The sequence below is a fragment of the Nilaparvata lugens genome, chromosome 11 (genome assembly GCF_014356525.2).
Source record: "Nilaparvata lugens isolate BPH chromosome 11, ASM1435652v1, whole genome shotgun sequence".
Taxonomy (NCBI): domain Eukaryota; kingdom Metazoa; phylum Arthropoda; class Insecta; order Hemiptera; family Delphacidae; genus Nilaparvata; species Nilaparvata lugens.
In genome coordinates this window covers 29620032-29642260 of record NC_052514.1, presented here as the reverse complement: position 1 = coordinate 29642260, position 22229 = coordinate 29620032, and the positions used below count along the sequence as shown (strand labels likewise).

The following is a 22229-nucleotide window of genomic DNA, read 5'->3' as shown; positions in this document are numbered from 1 at the left end:
ATATACGTGTGCCAAGGAAGGTATTCGTGGGACAGCCTGGAGGAAGGAGACCTGTTGGAAGACCAAGAGAGCGATGGGAGGATAGAGTGGCTAAGGACGCTAGGGAAATGTTACGTGTGAGCAGATGGAAAGGTGCAGCAATGGATAGAGATGGCTGGAGGCAAAGTTTAATTGAGGCCAAAGCTCGATTTGGGCTGTAGCGCCATTGGAGAGAGATTGATTGATTGTTTTATTTTTCTCCTGGCAGGGTTGAAACCATTTGGTTCCCTCTACCACCCAACCAGGCCAACACAATTACATAGCATATAGAGAGAGAGTACAGAGTATGGTATTTATGAGAAACTTGTTTTTTATCTATAAAACATGATGAAGATATTCCCAAACCAAGCATAAATCAATATGAAGAAAACATTATAAAAATTCATGCTCCATATTCTATTAAAATTTTCGTCAAAAAGCCCACCATACGTAAAATTAATGTTAATTAATTGAGTGATTGATTTAGATGCAGATCAAATTTATTGAAAAGAATCAAGCATTGATTCCTTGAATTATTCAGTTGATGTTGCATTATGAAGGAATAGCTGCTAAGCCTCAGCGATAACTAGGCGTTTAAAACCTTTATTTGACAAAGATTATCTATTTAGAATCAAGCACCTGTTTCACAAAAACTTTCATAAGAACAAGTCCTGAACCTGTAATAGATGAGAATTCCACCAGAACACTGGACGTGATAGATGAATTTTTACGTCCAAAAATTTGCAAACTCTCTGGAAAGACTCTCATTTATACTCTGTAGACTTCAAATTGACAGAATCTGAATTTATTGTTTCTACAGCCCTTGAAGAAAATGATGCAAAAATATCTTATTATTTAACGAAATTTACAAAATAATGATTTACAATGACTTTTATTTACTTGATTTATCATTCACAGCCAAAATATAGAACTACGTTAATTATTGCAGTTTTTTTCGAAAAAAATGCATCTTCATAAATTTTAGAATTATATTTCCAGCAAGTGTTCTTTCGTGATTGCACCTGGAAAATTATGTTCACTTGAGAATATTGATTTTTTCCATGTTGCTCATAATAGTCTACAATTTGAACAAGATCTAAATAAAAATAGGAAGACTCAAGAATTGTAAATTCAATTATACCAAATCTACAGCACAAAGCACATTAATATCTCTACTTGAATTGACAAGAAAGTACAAACAGCTTTGTCAAGAAGCAAACCAATAAGTCACTGTGAGTGCTAGACTAAAATTGAAACAACCAAATGAAAAGTGGTCGTTATCAAAACTAAGGTTAGCAGAACTATGAGAGCAGGTTTTTTGTTGATTTTGTATTCCATGACGAAACAGTTAAATCTGTTGAAAATCAATGAGTATTTAATATTTTTGATTAAACGTTTTTTTGGGAATACAAAAGCCTCTGTTGAAGTTAAGATACGTTTTTCAGAGATAGGTGGAGTGGGGTAATTGGGATCTCGGGGCTATCGGCATAACCTCTAGACTGTGTATTCCAAATTAAGGTTTAAAGCAGTTTTGGGCGAATGCCTGTTGTTTTTACCTGCATTGCCTCTATTGTCTATGAATAAATGAAATGAAATCACGGTTTTTTTTTATTTTGGGTTGAAAAAATAAAAATGATATTGATTATTAAACTACTTTATATTTCTACTGATTGATACATTCAAAATTGATTCAAAAATTGATAATCGCATTGAATTCTTTATAAATATTTAAATACACTAACTTTTTGGTTTATGAATGAGTATTTAAATATTTTCTTTTAAACAAATAAACTTACTTCTTGGTTGATAAATAATGTATTTAAATATTTACTTTGTAACAAAAAGTCCTAACTTCAACAGAGGCTTTTTGTTTCTCCAAAAAAAGTACGTTTAGTCAAAAATATAAAATACTCATAGATTTTCTGTCTTTTCTAGTAATTGTGAACGTTACACTGTACCAAATTACATTCGGTTTGTATTGAAATCAAGATTGGTTCCTCTATATAAATTATGTGCAGGTGGTATTTGAATTTTTATGAAATTACGTCATTTGGATGGAAAGTGTAAAATGCGTGCAGCAAAGTATGGTTCACAATCACTTTGGTTTTCGATAGAGCTGCTATTACTATAGTGAAGCATTTCTTATACATAGCATCAATGCTTCCAATTGAACCTAAGCTGAAAGATGATCTGACTATAGAGTACAGCACATCCATCAGACAGCGACAAACTACAAAAGGAAGCAACGTTTTGTGCTTTTCCATTCCCACTAATTACTTATAAACGAGAATTAGTTAACTGACGAGTTAACTGACGAGTTACCTGAATCAGACGATCCTAAATTTGTCTCTCCAAATTTCTTCAAAATGCTATAGATTCTCAACTATTTCCTCGGTTTTGGAAACATTCGTGTTATCTCAGTAGCCTTCTCCTGCACCACTCTCTGACAACTGAAAATCTCTGGATCCCTCAGCACCTGATTGTTTCCTCTCACTCTGTTGGCTTTCTCTATATTGTTCTCCATCCTCCTCTTCCTGAATGCTTTCTTCATTTCCAGATATGAGGCTGACTCTCCTATTTTCTTCTACGTAGTTATCATCCAGTTCATTTGATTGCTCATACAATGTAGAAGTTTTTACTAAAACCTCTCTAACGATATCTGTAAAAAGTATGTGAGAATAAAATCGAGAAATACAGTTGTTTACAATCCTAAAACACAAAGCACATCAGAAAAATATTCAATTTTCACAAATACTTCTCTACGATAACTGAAAAAATGATAGAAGAATAATATCGAGAAATTCAATTTATTACTTTCCTAAAACATCCAAGCACAAAAAATATTCAATTAAGAATGTGTTTTTCATGTTTTCCCATATTTGGTTTAGGACTGGAGCGTTTACATGTTGATTATCCTTTCACGATGAGGGGGATAGTGTCAGTTTTGCATGGGGTGGTTGGATTGGGGTTCCTAACTGGACATTATTAAGAAGCTCATAAAATATAATTAGCGGAGCTGACCACTACCTCCGTAAACAGTTTACGGTGGTAGTGAGCTGACGCATAGTTAACAAAATTGAATTATTTTATGCATCTCATTTTCATGAATTTTATTTCTTTCAAGACATCACGGATATTTGTTATTACTGTATTATCTCCATCTCAGTAGCTATACGATACGAGTTATATTCTCATTAAAATTACAAGCCTATACGTAATAATAATAAATCGTGTGACCTAGCTGGCTCAGGTCTGATGTCAGAGTTTTCAGATTGGATCTGATGGAACATCTGACATGACCTAACGATTTTCTAGGCGGCCGGGACCAACGATTAACGTGTCCATCCAAAAAACGGGAGTGATCCGAGAAAAATATATCGCCCGGGCCGGGATTTGAACCAGGGCCTTTGAATCACAAAGCTAGCATTTAATCCACTCGACTACCGCCACTCAGTCTATGCATTAAAAAAATTATAATGTATTAAGATGAAAAATGAAAATATTGTTCATGCTCAAAATACCTGATAATATATCTCTGTTATCAACCACTTTTCTCATTTCTAGGGTTACTTCTTGCATAATCCAGCTCAAAAAGTTATTTTCCACATCTGAAAAATATAGGAAAGTGGATAAAGTAACTAATAGAGCAATATTCTCAAAAGAAGTTGATCAAGATAAGTTAGAATTGAAGTGACATAAATAGCATTAAAATATCATCAGTATTCAAGTTATATAAGTGATACAGCATCATTCTATAGTATTCAAAAGTCTGCATGGAATAAGTGAAGTCATTGCTTTGTTTTAAATGTATAAATGAATATGAATCCTGAAATAAAATGCCAAAAATAAGAGAAAACGTAACTGAACTCGAAACAACACAATAAAATACTTGAATTGTTGTTGACACTACTTGAAAATGGCATAAGTGCTCAAAGCTAGTTGGGTTTATATGAAACATAATATAAAGAGAGTACTAGTAATTTTTTATAATGATTAAACAAGAAAATGAATTTACTATTCATTTATAACGTCGAAAACAATACAGTTATATTTAAAAGAGAAAACAGGCGCTAGCCCAAATCTTCTCCTCTCCTTAAATTCAGCAGTAGCCAGTAGTGAGTACAGCAGTAAGTACAATGAATGTACTTGCAAAGTATACAATAAAGTGTATAATAGATTTACTGATAATAGTAGTAGGCCAACCTTCTTTGATATTATCTCTGAGATATCCAGAGAGATTGAGTCCCTCTAGCACAGATGGCAGGAGGTCAGCAATGTAACCAGTGGTCAGTACAGCGGCCGCCACGCGCTCCTCAACTTCCTTCTGCAATTCACAGGCTCTCATGTGCTCCGTAATACGACGATCCTACGAAAAAAACAAATATTGCATCAATTGTGAAAGTAAAAAAATATATTTATTATTATTTTGTTAAAAGTACAATGACTTGCGGAAAGGATCAACAGGCTCAATTTCAAACCTGTTCCCATTCCAATTTAGACAACACACAGTCCAAAATATAGATTATGAGAGTCACATTTTAAAATAAACAAATCACATCACAAAACCAAGAAAGCAAAAAATTTGTAATTTAGTATGAATCAATTTTGTTAATATGAATATAAAATGAGAGAGGAATCAGAAATAAATAACTGAAAATGTTAAAAAATCTCATAAACTTGAGAATTTAAGAGCCGGAAAACCACACGCACAACTTACTACATCCAAATAAGATATTAATCGCTTTCAATCAATACATTCATTAGGAATATTTTGTAAATCTCAATCTTATCTAAATTGATGTTTCATTGTAGTGAGGTCCACGTTATGATGGCATTTCTACCTCAAAAATGTTGCCACATCGTTGTTTTAGAATGTAGAAATATAATTATTTAACAAAATATTCAATCTCAATTATAAAAATTCATCATTGAATCATTGAAAAATATAATTTCTTGGCGATTAAAATATAATTTATAATTACTAACAAGAATGAACACTGGATAGTTAGGCCTAATATATTACATAAGATATACTAGCATCAGCCATCCTCTATAGAAGGTAGTAGAAAGGCGGAGAATCGTCAACATATTCTTATCTTGAATGAAAAAGACTAAGAAATTGTCAAAAACCACAGATTGATTGATACTTATAGCTAGAAAAAGATATTCTTATCTTTTTTCAGTGATATTATAAAGTGTCCTCACTATAATTTCAATTCTTCAAGAGCCATATTCAAGTGTGGTCACAACAAACATCGCCAAGTACCCTCTACTTTATTATAACACAACTAGTTTCAACTCTTCAAGAGCAATTTTCAAGTGTAAATTACAATAAATCCAGTACATTAGTCAATTTAGATTTGAAAATGGCTGTTGGAGAGTTGAAACTAGTCGTATTATAATAAAATAAGGGGGACTTGATAATTTTATTGTGTTTCGCCAGTCTATCTAACCTCTATCTAACTATGTATCTAATTACAATGTGTGTATCTTTGCAGATCGGTGTCCCGTATGAAACCAACCTTCTCCTGTCGTTTCCTGGTCTCCTCTTCCTCAAGCCGCTCATACTCGGCCTCTTCAGCGGCCTTGATCTCCCTCAGCCGGCGCTGGTTGGCTCTGATGCTGGCCAGCTGGTCTTCCTCCAGCACCTCTATGATCGCCTGCTCCAGGGTGGCTCCGACCAGCACCTCTAGGATCGGTCTCACCTCCACATCAAAGTCAAACAGCTGCCACAAATAATAGACAATCAATTGACAACTGACATTATAAAATTGAATAGATAAATTATAAAACAATATCAAAACGAACAATAAATACAACAGTGTTTGTAGTGAATGTGCCGTTGTGGTAGATCAAGTTGGAGCAATTAAACCTATATATTTAATAGTTTTCTTCAACTGCTTATTATTAAATCACCTTTTGCTATTAGAAAAAACGACTAACAGTCAGATATTTTACAATAAATGAATTAATCACTCACTGTGACAACGAGATCTTTCGGCAGGTTCGCCATCTTCTTGGTTGAAGATGGACCCATACAACCAAGATGGCGGACCTGCCGAAAGATCTCGTTGTCACAGTGAGTGATTAATTCATTTATTGTAAAATATCTGACTGCTAGTCGTTTTTACTAATAGCAAGAAGTGATTTAATAGTTCATTAGATTATTTTTCAATTTTAAGTTCTTAATAATATTATTTCTAAATCATTTGTGTCATACTTTTTGTGTAAATGAGGTTTGTTTTGGCGTTTAGCTGTAAACCTCTTCGAGTTGTACTTTTTTCATGTAATGTATTCTCAATAAATAAATAAATAGTAAGCGTTCTATATTGAATCAATTTCAAAAAGAGACAATGAACAAAATTTGATAACATAGTTTGCGGTTAATGTGATGTAGAGCTAGATCAAGTTGGGACCATTGAATCTATATATTTGATAGTTCGTTAGATTTAATAAGCGTCCTCTACTAAATCAATGTTAAAACGAACAATAAACAAAATTTGATAATAGTTTGTAGTGGATGTGATGTTGTGGTAGATCAACTTGGAGTCATATTTAATAGTTCATTCGATTTGTAAAGCGTCATATATTGAAACGAACAATAAATGAAATTTGATAGCATAGTTTGTAGTGAATATGATGTTGTGGTAGATCAAGTTAGAATCACTAAACCTATATTTAATTTTTTTCAAATTTATTTATTGCCTCAGAAAATAATACAAAAACAATACATAATATTAACTAATTCACTTGAAAATTTCAAAGTACAAACAATTTTTTTTGTTATTTCTATTAAAACTAGTCACTAGGACTAACCATTAATTTTGTTCTGTTATTTCTTATCCTAAATTAATTTTTATTGCTAAAGTGTTCCAGTGAAGCCTACAGTTCCAATCTATAATTTCACTACACTTTTATTCAATATACTTTTTTCACTCCACTAGCACTACACCAACTCGAAGGGCTTTGTTCTCTTCAACCTCCTAGTGAGTTCAGTGTTGTCTAGTAGTTGGATGACTTCGGTGTTGTCGTGTTGATGAAGACGTGACTCATGATGGGCTGCCAATCGTCTTATCTCACAGGTCACATAGGGGATGTGCAAATCTCGGTTCAAATCGCTGTTCCTTATGTACCAGGGCGCATTCACCATGTTCCGCAGTACTTTGTTTTGGAATGTTTGAATCTGACTGATGTTAGAAGTTCTAGAGCAGGCCCAAAGCTGAATTCCATACGTCCAGACAGGTTTTAGAATTTGTTTGTAAATCAATAACTTGTTGTCCAATGAGAGATGTGATTGACGGCCCAACAGCCAATAGATTTTACTGTATTTCAGTCCTAGCTCGCTCCTTTTCATCTTGATATGCTCTTTCCATTTCAACTTGGCGTCAAGAGTCATTCCAAGGTATTTTGCTGTGTTGCTGTGTGGTACTACATCCCCATTCAGATTTATTCGAATCGAGTCATTGATAATTTTGTTTGTGAAGTTGATATGAATGAACTTCATCTCATTCAATCGAATTCTCCATTTTTTGGTCCAGTCACTGAATCTGTTGCTAGCATTCTGTAGTTTTGTGGCTGCTTCTTGTACTGTTTCCCCTTCTGCCAGTATTGCACTATCATCAGCAAAAGTAGCTATTGTCACTGCATCCAATTCAGGAAGATCGCTTGTGTACAGCACATAAAGAACTGGTCCAAGAACACTACCCTGTGGAACTCCAGCCCTTATTTCCTTCAATTCGGAGACGTCGTCACCTTGTTTTACTCACAAACAAAATGTTAAGATTAATCGGCGAAGCTCTCAATTTGGATCACGTAGATCCTGGTAGTAGATATCCGTATTCAATAAAACGACTTGAAATTGTCGTAACCAATCATTTTTAAAAATTCAGAAATTAGTTTCGGCTGCTCACCATTATTATTTATTTATTTACTCCTCAATGATAGAAAAACATAATCATAAAATAATTAGAAATGAGTAAACAGGCTTACTACATAATAATTCAAGATAGAGTTTGTTGATGCAAGCCAAATTGTTTTCTCAATTTTTTAGATAAAAAGTGGTTGAGTAAATGTCAATTAGGTTTTGTCAGTTTTATTCCAGAACAAACAATGGAGTAATTTGAATTTGTAAGGTAACATGTAATTGATTCTGAATGGAACCAATAAGGGTACTTGATAAGTACCAATAAGGTACTTATAATACCAATAAGGTACCTAGAACCTCAACGATAAAAATGTATTATCACTTGTGTAAAACAATTTTTCCGTTTTAATTTTTATTTCATTCCTTTCTAGTAAATTTTCGTTATTTTTCCTTTTTTTAAATTCTCTATCAAAATCTGATGTATATTTCTTATTTTCTTTTTGAACTTTGTATTTGTTTTCTTTCATCTTATACTTAAAATCTTTAAAGATTACTATATTTATTTTGTCTAAGTTTATTCATCTTTTATAACTCGTTTTTTTGTAACTGGGCACCCGCCGAAAAACCGTCAGGTTTGGCAGGACCCTCAATTGTTTGAATTGCGAATAAAAATTTTGATTTGATGGAAGCAATAAATCAAGACATTTATCTATCATGCTTCTCTTTGTCATATTATTACTATCTTATACTAACTTAGGATACTACAACATAGAATATGAATATCTTAAAAAACGTTTAATCAAGTAGTTTTTATGAAGTATTTACTACAATCTCAGACTGTGAGATTCTCTTATTCTTCTTGTAGAAATTAAATGTTTTTTTTTCAGATTTTATACATTATTATATACAGCAAAGGCTGGCAGAAGGCCTGAAAGCCATTGCTGTAGAAAATTTATCAAATAATTATGTATTATTTTTGTTGTAGTTTATGTCAATAACGAATTTTTAATAAATTAATTACGGCAAAGGCATTAATTTAACGAGAATCCATGCCGAACAAAAGCTTATGTAGTGTCATTCATCGATACTCATCTATTATTTTTGTTGCCAATATTCACCGATAACACTGTTGTTGATGTTGATCATCTTTCAAATACCGTTGTGTTATATTTTATTGTATCTAATTACATTTCAATATAATAATTGTTCCGTGCTATCACTATTATATACAGTTGAGAACGCACCTCTCCTGGCATAATCTGAGTAGCAACATCAGTTCCCACTTTCGCAGGAATAAATGGAGGAGAGTCCGGCCGATCATGGAATATGGATGTCTGAATGCTCACATTATTCGTCGTTGGGTTATCAAATAGCTGTAGAAATATCAAAAGATGAACATGAAAGAGCACAACAAGCTAAAAAGAAATAGGACATTATTCTAGACTAATATTTGAAATGCTATTGGATTTTTCCTATTGATTACATAAAACTGTATTCGCACACAACAGTGAGAGTAAACGGTGAAAATATAGGCTAATTCCCACAAGTACTAATAATTGAACTATTCCCACTTAGCTTGGCCGAGTGAGTACGAATAATATCATTAGAACTTATAGGAATTATATGTTCACTGTTCACTGACACTTTTGGGTGCGAATCCAGCTCAAGTATGCGAGATGTAGGCTACTATTCTTCTCATTATTAGTCATACATTTTTTAGAATTATTATAACCAAAACTGAACTCATACCAATCTTCATCCTACTATTGAAAAGTTGAAGGAATAATATTATGTAGCTTAAATTATTATTATTTTTTTAAATCTCATTCTCACCAACAGGATGAGAATTAACAAGCAGTATTCTTAGTCTTTGATGTTCAAAAATGCTTTCAATGTATAATTTGAATCATAGCATGAAGTAATTGAACTTGAAGATTTGTCTTCATTTCTTAGTAATTGCAAGAATTTTCACTATTTTAAATACGCGAGTGGCTGTAGTCGAGTGAATTAGTGTTTGGGCCGATTTCCAAAATACGGACCAATTAGATGCTGGCTTTATAATTTAGAGACCTGGTTCGAATCACGGCCGGGGTTACATTTTTTCTCGGGTCACACCCGTGTGTGTTGCCAGAACATTATCGCAGGTTCATGGCGACCCATCTTCGGATGTTTTTCCAAAGTGTTCAAAGTGAATCTCAATATATGGGTAGATTTTATACAGTACACTATTACAACTTCTTAGTGATTGACTGTTAATCTGTTATCTATTACCTCTTCGAGATAGACTTCTGTCTGCACGTCCTCATGTATGCGACCCTCAACAGCCGGAGGAGTTCCTAATCTCAATCGAATATCCCTTATAGCGTCTGTTTCAATTTTTCTCAGCTCCATTTTCCTCTTCCGCAATTTTTCCAGTCTCGCTGCTTCTGATTCGGTTCTATCCTGCAATGCCAAATTACATATACTGTTATTGAATAACTAATTAAATCATTAAATGAATAGACAAAACAATCGGAGATGAATATAAGTCAAAAGAAACTTCAATGTAACCGATTGATTTTTGATTGAAGTAATAATATTGGTTGTTCCATATTTTCTAATAAAGTATTTTAACAGGGCTACATGAATTGTTCAATTATTATATAAATTACTAGTATATGAGAAAGTATAGAGAGGGTACTAGTAATTTCTATAATAATTTACAAATATTATTTGTAAACTTACTTTATTATTAATAAAGTAATAACTAATATCAAATTGGATACATAGCTAAAAACAAAGAAATAAACAGATTTAAACAGTTCACAAAAATATCTATATTACTTGGTGATCTGCCTGAAGCCCAAAAAGGTCTAGAATCCACAAAGTATTAAATGCAATTAAACATAAGCTATTATTCTCAATTCCACAGAAATATCAGAAGACGTAATAATTTCTGTGAATTTTTGAGGTTCAAGATTGTTTTTTTTCGAAAACAGAAAATATTCTACACAAAATAAAAAGAACATTGAAATATATCTCTCTAGTTGGTGATTATCAAAAATTACATAATAAAAAATATGAGGTAATAATAAACATAATATTGTACTTATTCCATTGAATGCTATGGAACAAGGAATTAATTGTGTAAAGGAAGAAAAAAGAGATTAATCGATATTTTAATGTACGAAATAATCAATCTAATAGGATTCTATGGTTTAAAGGATAAACAAAATGAGATTAATTACAAAGTAAAGTCAGTTTTCAAAAATTAATGATTGTCCTGGATTATACCTTGTCATTGTAGGAATGTGGGGGATGACGAGACACTGTCGTTCCAAAAACAACTTTTCTGTCTCGCAAAATGGGTTTAGGTATCGTACGAATTTGTTGAGATCTGAAAAATATCTGTGCAGATTACTAATCAAGTTATACGTTGATTTTCATCTTTCCTGAAAAGTTTCAGGCTACTTTAATCTGATTCAAATTAAAAGTTTCGTGTTTATTTATTCATTACAAGACACTGTTTACAGAAAAATTCTCATATCTTATAGGCATTAAACATTTCATAAGACTAGAAATTTATTCAATTTGTATCACCAAATTCCATCAATGGTCCGTAAATTATATTTGACCGGCAAAAATCAAATCAAAATTTTTATTCGCAATTCAAACAATTGAGGGTTCTGCTAAACCCGAAGGTTTTTCGTCGGGTGCCCAGTTACAAAAGTTAAATAAACTTAGACAAAATAAATATGACACTTCAAAGATTCTAAGTATAAGATGAAAGAAAACAAATACAAAGTGCAAAAAAGAAAATAAGAAATATACATAAGATTTTGCTAGAGAATTAATAAAAAAAGGGAAAATAACATTTTTATATCTCTACATATGAAACCAGAAGTGCCATATCTGTTCATTGTTCAATTCTTATCTTTATTGTAGAGCCCTAAAATTAATTAAAATACTGAGAAAGTTCCATTTGAAAGTAATTCATACTTTAAAAATACTATGAGTATTGGTATACTATGAGTATTCATTTGGCTATTACTTTCTGTTCTGGAAATAACATTTTCATTGTGAAATACAGAGTTATTTCTAGTGTGTCAAGATTATCTTGATCTACTTTGATAGATGATAGAAGAAAAGCAGGACTTCATGAGTAAACGGAGTGGGAAGAACAGTTATAACTTGGATAATTATTACGGCATAATAGAAAATTAGTTAGAAAAATGAATGGAATTGTATGTATCATAAATCAATATAAAACTAGTATTTCTCACCTTCTTATGTAGCAGTTCCCATGGTAGCCAGTTTTACTTACTTCACTATCATCACTTTTCTTATTAATATCTACATTTCGAAACCGCCAACAATGTGACGTTTTCATTGAACTATCTCTTGGGCTAGTTGAAGAAAGTTTCCTGTAGAAAATACAAATTAACACATTGAAATAGCTTATCTTCAGGTGACTGTGGGAAATTTTTAATTAATAATTTTAATTTATTAAATTTAATAATAATGTTGTGAAGATATCTGCACTTGGATGATAGATCTTACATTGGCCTATAATTTGTATCTCGTTTTTAGGAGTTTCTCAATAAATGTAGTACCAATTGAGATTTAAGGAAAATACGGTTTTGTATTTTCTACATTGGTGCATATTTGCACAATTATTATAAAACAGTCCAAACAAGTTTTATTAGATATTCAGAAGACAACTACACACAGAAAAATAGTAGCAATAGAAGAAATTCGATAAAAATGATTAGGACCGATCTCAGTTTCCATAGTCAGTTTATATTCGGAAGTAAGTAAGACTATGAGATACTGGGTTCGTATCCCGGCCCACGTGAATATTTTTTACAGCAGCAATCATATAATTTTCTCTGTTGCCAATACTTGCTGAGTGCAGAACGCTCATTCGTTCAAAGGTGAAATATTTAATAAAAATATCAAACTGCACAACTATATCAAGCTATCATCCTATGATATAGCCTTGAGCAGAAGTCATTAGAGATTTTGCAGAGTGTTTGTATTTATTTATTTGATAGCATTCAACTTATTTAGATTTCGATTTAGCCAAAAATTGAGATTCAATTTTTGCCAATAAAAAGAATTAGTTTTATTGTAGCCAACAGCGTATAGAAACAATGAATTGAAAGTCAATTTACTTACGAGCCATTTGCTCTGTAACTAAGTTTTGGTTGGATGACAAAGCTGTGGCTTGTGCTTCGATAATATGAAAGTCTATCAGCATCACTCAGTGCCTTCATCTCTCGATGAGCTGTCAATGATTGAGTCTGAAAAATAAATTTCAATAACTTGAATTTAAGATAAGATTTTTATTGTATTTAGTTGAGTTTCTATTTTTCCTGCAGAATAGAAGCAGATATACTAGGGTGAATCTACTAAACATATATACTATAAAACCTATACTAGGATGAGTCAATTATTACACGCAATATTATTGTAAACTATTTTTGTTTGACCATGTTGGCAGTACAGTTATTTTGTGTTGACGATTCTTGCATCTTCCTATCTATCAATGTCCTGATATTTTGAAGCTTGATACCTGATCAAGTTTGAAGCTGTTTGATACCTGATGATAGTTTGATACCTGATCAAGTTTGAAGCTGCTATTCCATCATCACTGACATTCAGTTAATCATGGCCGTATAACTTTCCATTTGAATGAACAAGAAAAACAATGTTCGGTGATACATTTTAATGGTCGGAAGGTGTATCCGAAATGAATGTGTTGACCATTGTGGCAAAACCGTATCCCGTATTGTACCGAAAGATTAATTATTTTTGGCTATGATCAACAGCATAACCCTCTAAATATAGTTTATAAGTTTAAAATTGCATTCCGGTGGTTCGGAACCCACCTAAGCTCTAGGTCATCTCAACATCAGTTTCATGACCCACGCCCAAGCCTAGAGCTCATGCGGGCATAATCTTTGGCAAAAAAAAACTTATGGCCGCCCAACTTTTCATTTACACTAGAAGGGAGAGCCGCGTTCAGTAATCTGTCTTTTTATGTGTTAAGAAGGTTCATCAGGGACAAACATTCATAGAATATTTCTGTAAAATAGGGGAATAGTGTTATGACTAACGGAGTGCCTTCAAACGGATTTCATCCTTTGATACACCTTCCGAACACAAGAACTGATCACTGGTGCAAATAAAATGTAAAGTGGCCCTGATTAACGGCATTCAAGTTGAATTGAAATAGCAGCTTAAAACTTGCACACGTATAGATATAAATATAAAAAGCAAGCACCATTAACAGTACTGCCACAGACCGCCGTAAGCTGAAATATACCTATGTTATTGATAATTGATTACAATGGATACACAACACGATGATAATTTATTTATTCACCCTGATAAATTGACTCATTTACCCTGCAGACAGGCCTTGGTACAAGGTAGGTGGATCTTCAATCTTCATTTGTAGGACCATTAACCAGCCAGATGAGCTGGGTGGGTCATCACGTCAATATACAATTTCACACAAAAGTTTTTGACAACACTGTCACATCAAAAAAATAAAACATAATGGCATAGATGGCTAAACACGGTGATGGCCACTAAATGTCAACTATAGACTCCTGAAAAAATTCACTCAAGGAGTAGTATGGTCTGGCACGCAGCCAGGACTTCAGTCTCCTCTTAAACTCACTGTCACTCAAATGACGCACAGATGGAGGTAGCATATTAAACATTTTAATAGCGATATTGGGATAACAGTTCTGAGCCTTACTTAGCCTACATCGAGGAACATTGACTTCGAGAGCATTTCGAAGTGAGTAGACACTCTGCAACCCCCTCAAATTCACTGTTAGATTGGTATTCCTAATACCAACCAGGGAAGCAAAGATGAACTGGCTAAAAACTATGAGAATTTTTTTTTTATGATTACGTCCTAAAGACTCCAGTCATGGAGTATAAGACAAGTCATGTTATTACATAATAATTCTAACACTAAGTAGTTCAACCTAGTTTAGGTTTGAAAGGAATTCTTGTACACTATAAAAAGCTCTATCAACTAAATATTTTTTAATTTGTTTTTTGAAAATCTTCAAATCATCATTACTTTTCAAGATTTGAGGTAGCTTGTTATAAAATTTCCTACCAATATAATCTGGTTTTGTTCAAATAACCTACTATTGTGACCCATTATATGATAATCTGCTCTGTTTCGCGTATTATACTCATGAACATCTGAATTCTGGATCACACCACTCGTTTTCACATGCATTACAACTTCATATACATACAAAGATGGCACAGTTAATAGACCAAGCTTTTTAAATAAAGGCCTACAAGAGCCTAAAAACTATGAGAATTTTTTTTTTTTACCTATTCACTTTCTCTATACATCTGAGTGCCTTCTTTTGAATCTTAAACACCCTGTCCATATTTTGTTGAGATGAATTACCCCATACTAAAATAGCATACCTAATATGAGATAGTATAAGTCCATGGTAAGCAGTTAGCAGTAGTTTTTTATCATTCAGCCTAGCAAGCTGCCGCAGGACAAATACCCCAGATGATATCTTATTACATATCCTCTCAATGTAAGGATGCCATGTTAATTTCCTGTCCAATAAAATTCCAAGAATGCTACTTTCTCTTCTTGGTCTAATTCATTTTCCTCTACAAACACATTTATTTCTCTATCCTCTACTGAATTATATTTACTTTTGAATTGTAGGAATTGACATTTCTTACTATTTATTGTTAATTGCCTTTGCTTCAAGAATTGGACAATTGACTGTACTCCAGTAAAAGCATTTATTTCTAGACTATCTAATAAATAATTGTTAAAGATAAGCGATGTGTCATCAGCAAACAACAGAGCTCTGTGATCTTTTAACTCTTTTGGTAATTGGTTCACATACAACAGAAACAGTAAGGGACCCAGAATTGAGCCTTGAGGTACTCCAGCCTGGACCTCCAGTTTTTGAAGATTTAATTTTTACTATTTCATTCCCATCCACCTTGGTAAGCTCAACACACTGGTTTCTACCTATGAGATATGATTCAAACCATTTTAGTTCTATACCATTCACACCTACAGTTTTTAGTATTTCCAATAATATTCTATGGTTCACACAATCAAAAGCTTTGGATAAATCAAGAAATATTGCGGCTGCCTTCTCACCTGAATCTATTATATCTATTAGTCTTTCAACAAGGGATACTATTGCAGTCTTAGTAGATTTCCCTTTCTGGAACCCATGCTGTTCATCACATATGAAATTAATTTCTTCCAGGTGCATCAATAGCCTATTTAAAACTACTCTTTCAAAAATTTTACTTATTACATTTAGAATACTAATGGGTCTATAATTTTCAACTCTTTCAGAAAGATCATCAGGGAAAATACCCTGCTCTAGTGAAGTATTAAGGAGATGCAATAAAGGGTCCAGTAATTCATTTTCACATTCTTTTAAAATTTTGCTTGAGACCCCATCCAATCCTACTGTTTTTTTGTTATTCAAATTTTTTATTATTCTTGACAACTCATCTCTTGATAATGGATGAAATTTAAATACCTTTTCAATTGGCTCAGCATTTAATGTAGTTGTATTATAAGTATTAGTGTTCAGTGACTTTTGGAGATTATATGCAACCTGTTGATAATACTCTTATTGAAAAAGTTACAAATGTCTATACTATCATCCATATAATTTCCATGTTCATCGATTATCCTAGGGACATTAGTAACTGTATCTTTTTGAGCTGCTCTCCTATTTCTATTAATTACCTCCCAAACAGCAGAGTTAAAATTGGTACTAGTTGTTAATATTTCAGCTGTTTTCTTACACTTAGCTTTCCTCACTTCTTTTGCATAGTTTTTCTTTAGACATTTGTATTTGACTTCACTCGGAACATCCCTCACTAATTTAAATTCCTCATAAGCTTCCCTAACAATATTTCTTTGAGTAAGAATATCTTCAGTTATCCATTCATCTACTTTGTTTAATTTACTTTTTACTTTGACTTTTTTTATTGGACAGCATACACTAATGTGTAATCTTAGAGTATCAATGAATTGCTTATATTTGTAATTTAGGTTACAACTTTTATAAACACTACTCCAATTTTCTTGAAGCAGTTCCTGCTTCAAACAATTTATATTTCCTAGCTCATATTGCTGAATTTCTTTCACAAAAGTTTTTTTTCTGCTTGGATTCTGGCCCTGCAACTTAACATCTAAAATTTGATAGTTATGATCTGATAGATCTGAGCTACCTAACCTGACATTACAACCTTCTATATTTGTGAGGATATTATCAATAATTGTCTGTGAAGTTCGAGTTACTCTTGTATATTCGTGGACCTTAATTTCTAAATTATTCATATTAATAATATCTCTAATATCCTCTGTCATTTTATCCTGCCTGGCAAAATCGGTATTGAAATCTCCTACTACTATAACATTTGTGAAACGAGCAGTTGTAATTTCCAAAAGTGTATGGAGCAGCTCACAAAATTTTTGCCAGTCTCCATTTGGTGACCTATAGATACCTAACACTGCTACCTCAAATCGATCATCAATTTTTAACCTTAGTCCCATCACCTCTAAATCCATCTCAACAGAAAATCTCTTAACAAAATCCAGTTCATAAGTTTGGGTATGTTTAGCATTGCTAGTGAATATACATACACCACCACTTCTATGAGCTATTCTACAAAATTCTGATCTCAGTGAATAGCCTGGAATCCTAACTTGATTTATTTCCTTTATTTTTAAGCCATGCTCTGTGAAAATAACAATGTCAGGATCCTCCTGTTTAAGAAATACTTCTAATCTGTCAATTTTGTTGCGAAGATACTGAATATTTTGATGATAAATACTAAAAACCTTACCATCTTGTGCTACTCTATCTCTAGCATTTGTAGCTATTTCCCTTTCCCTGTTTTGAGCCAATTTACTAAAAAATCGTTATTTGTTTTTTTGACTGTTTTTAAACCAGAGGATTGCAAACGGCTTTCAATCAGCTCTGCCAATCTATTACAAAAGATTACTTTGCCAGATCGATTTAGATGCAACCCATGATTAGTGAAGTTATGTCTTTTCAGCCTTTCATTTAGAAAACAAATCCCCAGTTGTTTAGAATTCTTATTTTTTAGGCTCTTGATTGTATTATGGATTGATTTGTTTGTCGAATTGATTGCTTCATTTAATTCTGGCCTATCAAACCTATTTGGAATAGTACTTATTATTAAGTTTGTTTTTTTGCTGAGTGGCACAATTTTCTTGATTTTTTCTGTTACTTGAGGAAGATGATTCAAGTTAGGTTCATTTATATTATTTGAGCCACCCAGTACAATTAGATAGTCATTTTCATCAAAGTCTTTAGTTTGTTCCCTAGTTGACTCTACAACTGCATTAATTGATGCACTTGGCTTGAAAAAACATTGGACATCAAATTTATTTTTCAATCTTTTATCAAGGAGATCACTGCAATCACGTCCATGACTGGACGTCAGTAGCAGAACTCTCCCTTTCCTATCTTTATTTCCCTCAGCTATATTTTTGGTTGCTGTCTTCAAAACCTCACTGTACGTTTTATTTCGACCATTTTCAGAGCATTTCCCATCATTTATAGAATACCGAGTCTGGCGAAGAGTGGCCTACAGTGCTCCAGATGACCACTGGATGACAATATCCGAACTGCCTTTTTCTGCAGCAGAAGAATACTCTCACAGTGTGAAGAGTGTCCCCACAGCAGTATTCCATAGATAATGTGGCTATGGAACAATGTGTGGCTATGAAAAAGTGAATAATAGGCCATAATCAAATGTTCCTCAGTCAGCAAGCACCTCAGTCTTCTCAACAGGTAGATCACATGAGACAATCTTCTGCATACAGCAACCACATGAGCACTCCATGTTAACTTTGGATCGATGTCAAATCCCAGAAGCTTCACCGGTTCATTCAATGAATGATTGAAGTGGTTTCTCAGAGTGCACATGATATTCTGTGTCTTGCCAACGTTGAGCAACAGCTTGTTCTCCTGAAACCAGCGTTCTGCACCAGCAAAGGACTCCTCCAACTCAAGGGTGGCAGCTGTAGGCGAGGATCCTCTCCCAACAAGGGTTGTGTCGTCCGCAAACAGCAGCTCACTTCCGCCGACTCTCAAATCGTTCATATGCAGGATGAACAGGACCGGCCCCTGGACAGAGCCCTGCGGTACCCCATGCCGTACATGCAGCTCACCAGATGATGCACCCCGAACATTTACTATCTGCCTTCTGTCAGAAAGATAAGACTTGAAAGTGTCAGCAACAATGTCCGTTATACCATACTGACTCAACTTTCCAAGGAGAAGCTCATGAGATACACAGTCAAAAGCACGTGACAGGTCACACAGTCTCACTGCCACAGAATCTCCACTCTCGAATGCATCAATGACTTTGTTGATCAGGGCCAGCAGGGCGGTTTGTGTGGACTTGGACTTTCTAAAGCCATGTTGTCTATCAGACAGCAAACTATTCCTCTCAAGATGGTCCATTAGCTGATCCTTCATGGCAACCTCTAAGATTTTTCCGAGTAAGGGGGTAACAGTAATTGGTCAGAAGTTATTCTTGTCCTTTTCATCTCCCTTTTTGTATATAGGTACAGTTTTACCCAACTTCAAACAATTCGGAAAGTAGCCCAGTTTAAGACATTGACTAAAGACACTGGCAAGATGAGGTGCCATCTCATCAGCCACTGATTTCAAGAATGCCACAGTAAGTCCATAGATGTCCTGAGAAGGTGAATTTTTAAAAGCAGTCACTATTTTCAATACATCATTCTTCGAGACTCTCCTCCATACAGATAAAACAGCGGGTTGTGCTTCTACATCTCCAACACCATTTGGCTAAGTCACTGGAATCTGTTGAAGAATGGCCTCCACGGAGTTCAGATAGTGACTGTTCATAACATCTGGACTGAAATCACATTGAGGCTGTGTAGACGCTCTGCACTTGTTAATAAGCTTCCAGGCCGATTTACATGGGTTCTGAGAGTCAAGTATAACATCAGCATTTTTCCTCTTAACTGCTTGGTCCACCTCCTGATTGAAAAGCTTCCGTGACCTTAAATACCTGCTAAATGCTACTTCTTTAGCCATCCTGTCCTGAGTCAACTCATAGTTCTGGTACAGAAGAGATACAGCAAACTTGAACACGTTCAATTCATGTGAGAACCAGTCTCCAACATTTTTCCTTCTAGTTCTCCTGGTTTGGGCATGAGAGCTCATCCGGCCAATCAATCCACCTTGGAACACAGGAAAAATAGTGGCGTCTTCAACCCCTAGTAGCCACATCTAGTGGCAAAACATAGCAGCTTCCCACACATTTTTACGAGGATAATAGAAAAACTTACCACTATTGTCCCTGTCTGCAGGATTCTCTTACTCAAGATACTTTCAAATTATTACAGCATACGGTATCTGTGCATTATGTAAACAAATAGCAACTCAAGCTCAAACCAACAAATAAAATTCAACTTAAAATTACTATAAAAAAGTATAATCTACTAAACCAAATAAATGGAGTTTAACAAATCAATTTATATAATTATACTAGCCTACCTCAGAATTATGCAATACACATAGGATTAGATTTAACTTGACTAATGCGATTTTTGTAGAAGTTTTTGAGTAATAGCTAAATATTAGTATAAGTATGATTGAGTAATAAGTAAATAACTTTATAGATAGTAATCTAAAAATTTCTATAAAAATAAATAATGTTTTATTGATTTACATACAGATAAAGATACAACCCTTTTTCAAATGTATTTTGGTAAAATGATTGAACCCATTAGAGCTATTGGTAGGTATCAAAGCCTAGACAAATATAAGCTCAACTCATTATCTTAATTATAGCAAATTGAAACTTGAAGAAGTTTAAAATGTAGAATTATTAAAATTATCCTTGTAAAATCATGAATATAATAAACCTATAGTCCAAAGTTTGAAAATGTATTAATATAATCAGGCTACTTAATTAAAATAAAAGCTTTCATACGTGAATACTGTGAATCTGATCGCCCATTCTTAAATATAATGTGATGGATAATCTTCTTTTTACTTTGTGACCCTTTCCCTGATAAAAGAATGAAACTTGGGTTTAAAAAATTGTTAAAATAAACACAAAATGATAAAAATTACGTTGATTGTAAACTGAATGAAAAAGGTAAACAAACACAAAGTAACCAAAAAAATGCCATGCTTTTTTTAATCAGCTGACTCGTAACAGATGATACCTCATCAATAGTTCTCAAACCAGCTACCTGGGCAGCACTATTGAAGAAAATTTTATCCATATTGTATCCGCGGCAAATTTAAATACTGTTGTAAAATATACAAGATAGTTCGAACACGGAATAATAAAGAACACGGTTCGAAGTAGGTTCGAAATAGGCCTATACTCACTGATACTAGAATACTCATGTATTCTTGTATACGTGGGTATACTATAGGTACCGTATTCATAAAATAATTCCAATTTCACAAATTAATGTACTTTTCAATTTATTTTTGTTTGTCAAGGTCGTTAAATGGCTGTGGTCCTTGGCCCTTGACAAACACAAATAATAAATTGGCAATACCACAAAAAACTTAAAGTGCAAATATTATTTGAAAATCTATGATCAAGCATGCAATACCATAACCGTGAAATATCACATCCATATATCCATCCCTCGCATTTGAATTAAATGCTAATGACCAACAACATTCACTTAGAAACTTAATTCCTCATGAGATGCCAAATGAATGAATAAAAATATGATTAGTTACCGTACAAATAAATTTATCGGTCAATGGCCGACTGTAAGAATGATTCACATCAAATTGAATTATTCACAAAACACCAGGCCGTTTGATTTGATAAAGTAGGATTCAAATTGAATTTTAAACGGTACCATTAATAATTTGACTCATTCAAGCTCTCGCGTGTAGCGCTAGAATCTTTATAGTCTTCAGCTATTGATTCTACTTAAACCGAACTATATTTACATTCAATTTTTATCACATAGGTAACTAGAAGTAGAGAAAATTATTCATATATTTTCATTCATTCCCGCAATTTGGAAAAAAATGCAAAATGCGGATAATAGATAGAATATTATCGCCATTTAAGTGTTGAAGTTTTTCAAGTTCTTCCATGGTCTGTCTATTCTGTGATAAAGGGTTTAAAAATCTACGATCTATCATTAAAATTCGATGATAGATATAATTTACTAATATTTGATAGACGACCTTAGAACAAATTATTTGATGTCTATTAAATAATATTAATAATCATATCTGTAATACCACATAAATATTTCTTGATCATACCTACACATGAATGC

At 33.4% G+C, this 22229-nt stretch overlaps 1 protein-coding gene across 1 annotated transcript; it reads right to left on the bottom strand.

Moving 5' to 3' along the window:
* Positions 1-809: 809 nt before the first annotated feature.
* LOC111056219 (radial spoke head protein 3 homolog B) lies at positions 810-21101 on the bottom strand. The gene is made up of 11 exons (XM_039438077.1): positions 20900-21101; positions 13040-13164; positions 12145-12285; positions 11156-11258; positions 10154-10324; positions 9127-9255; positions 5541-5744; positions 4222-4384; positions 3540-3626; positions 2341-2677; positions 810-1040 (listed from the first exon to the last, which is right to left on the bottom strand). Exons 1-10 carry the CDS (start codon positions 20924-20926, stop codon positions 2436-2438), a joined length of 1392 nt encoding a protein of 463 aa, XP_039294011.1. The 5' UTR covers positions 20927-21101; the 3' UTR covers positions 810-1040; positions 2341-2435.
* Between the last annotated feature and the right edge of the window lie 1128 nt (positions 21102-22229).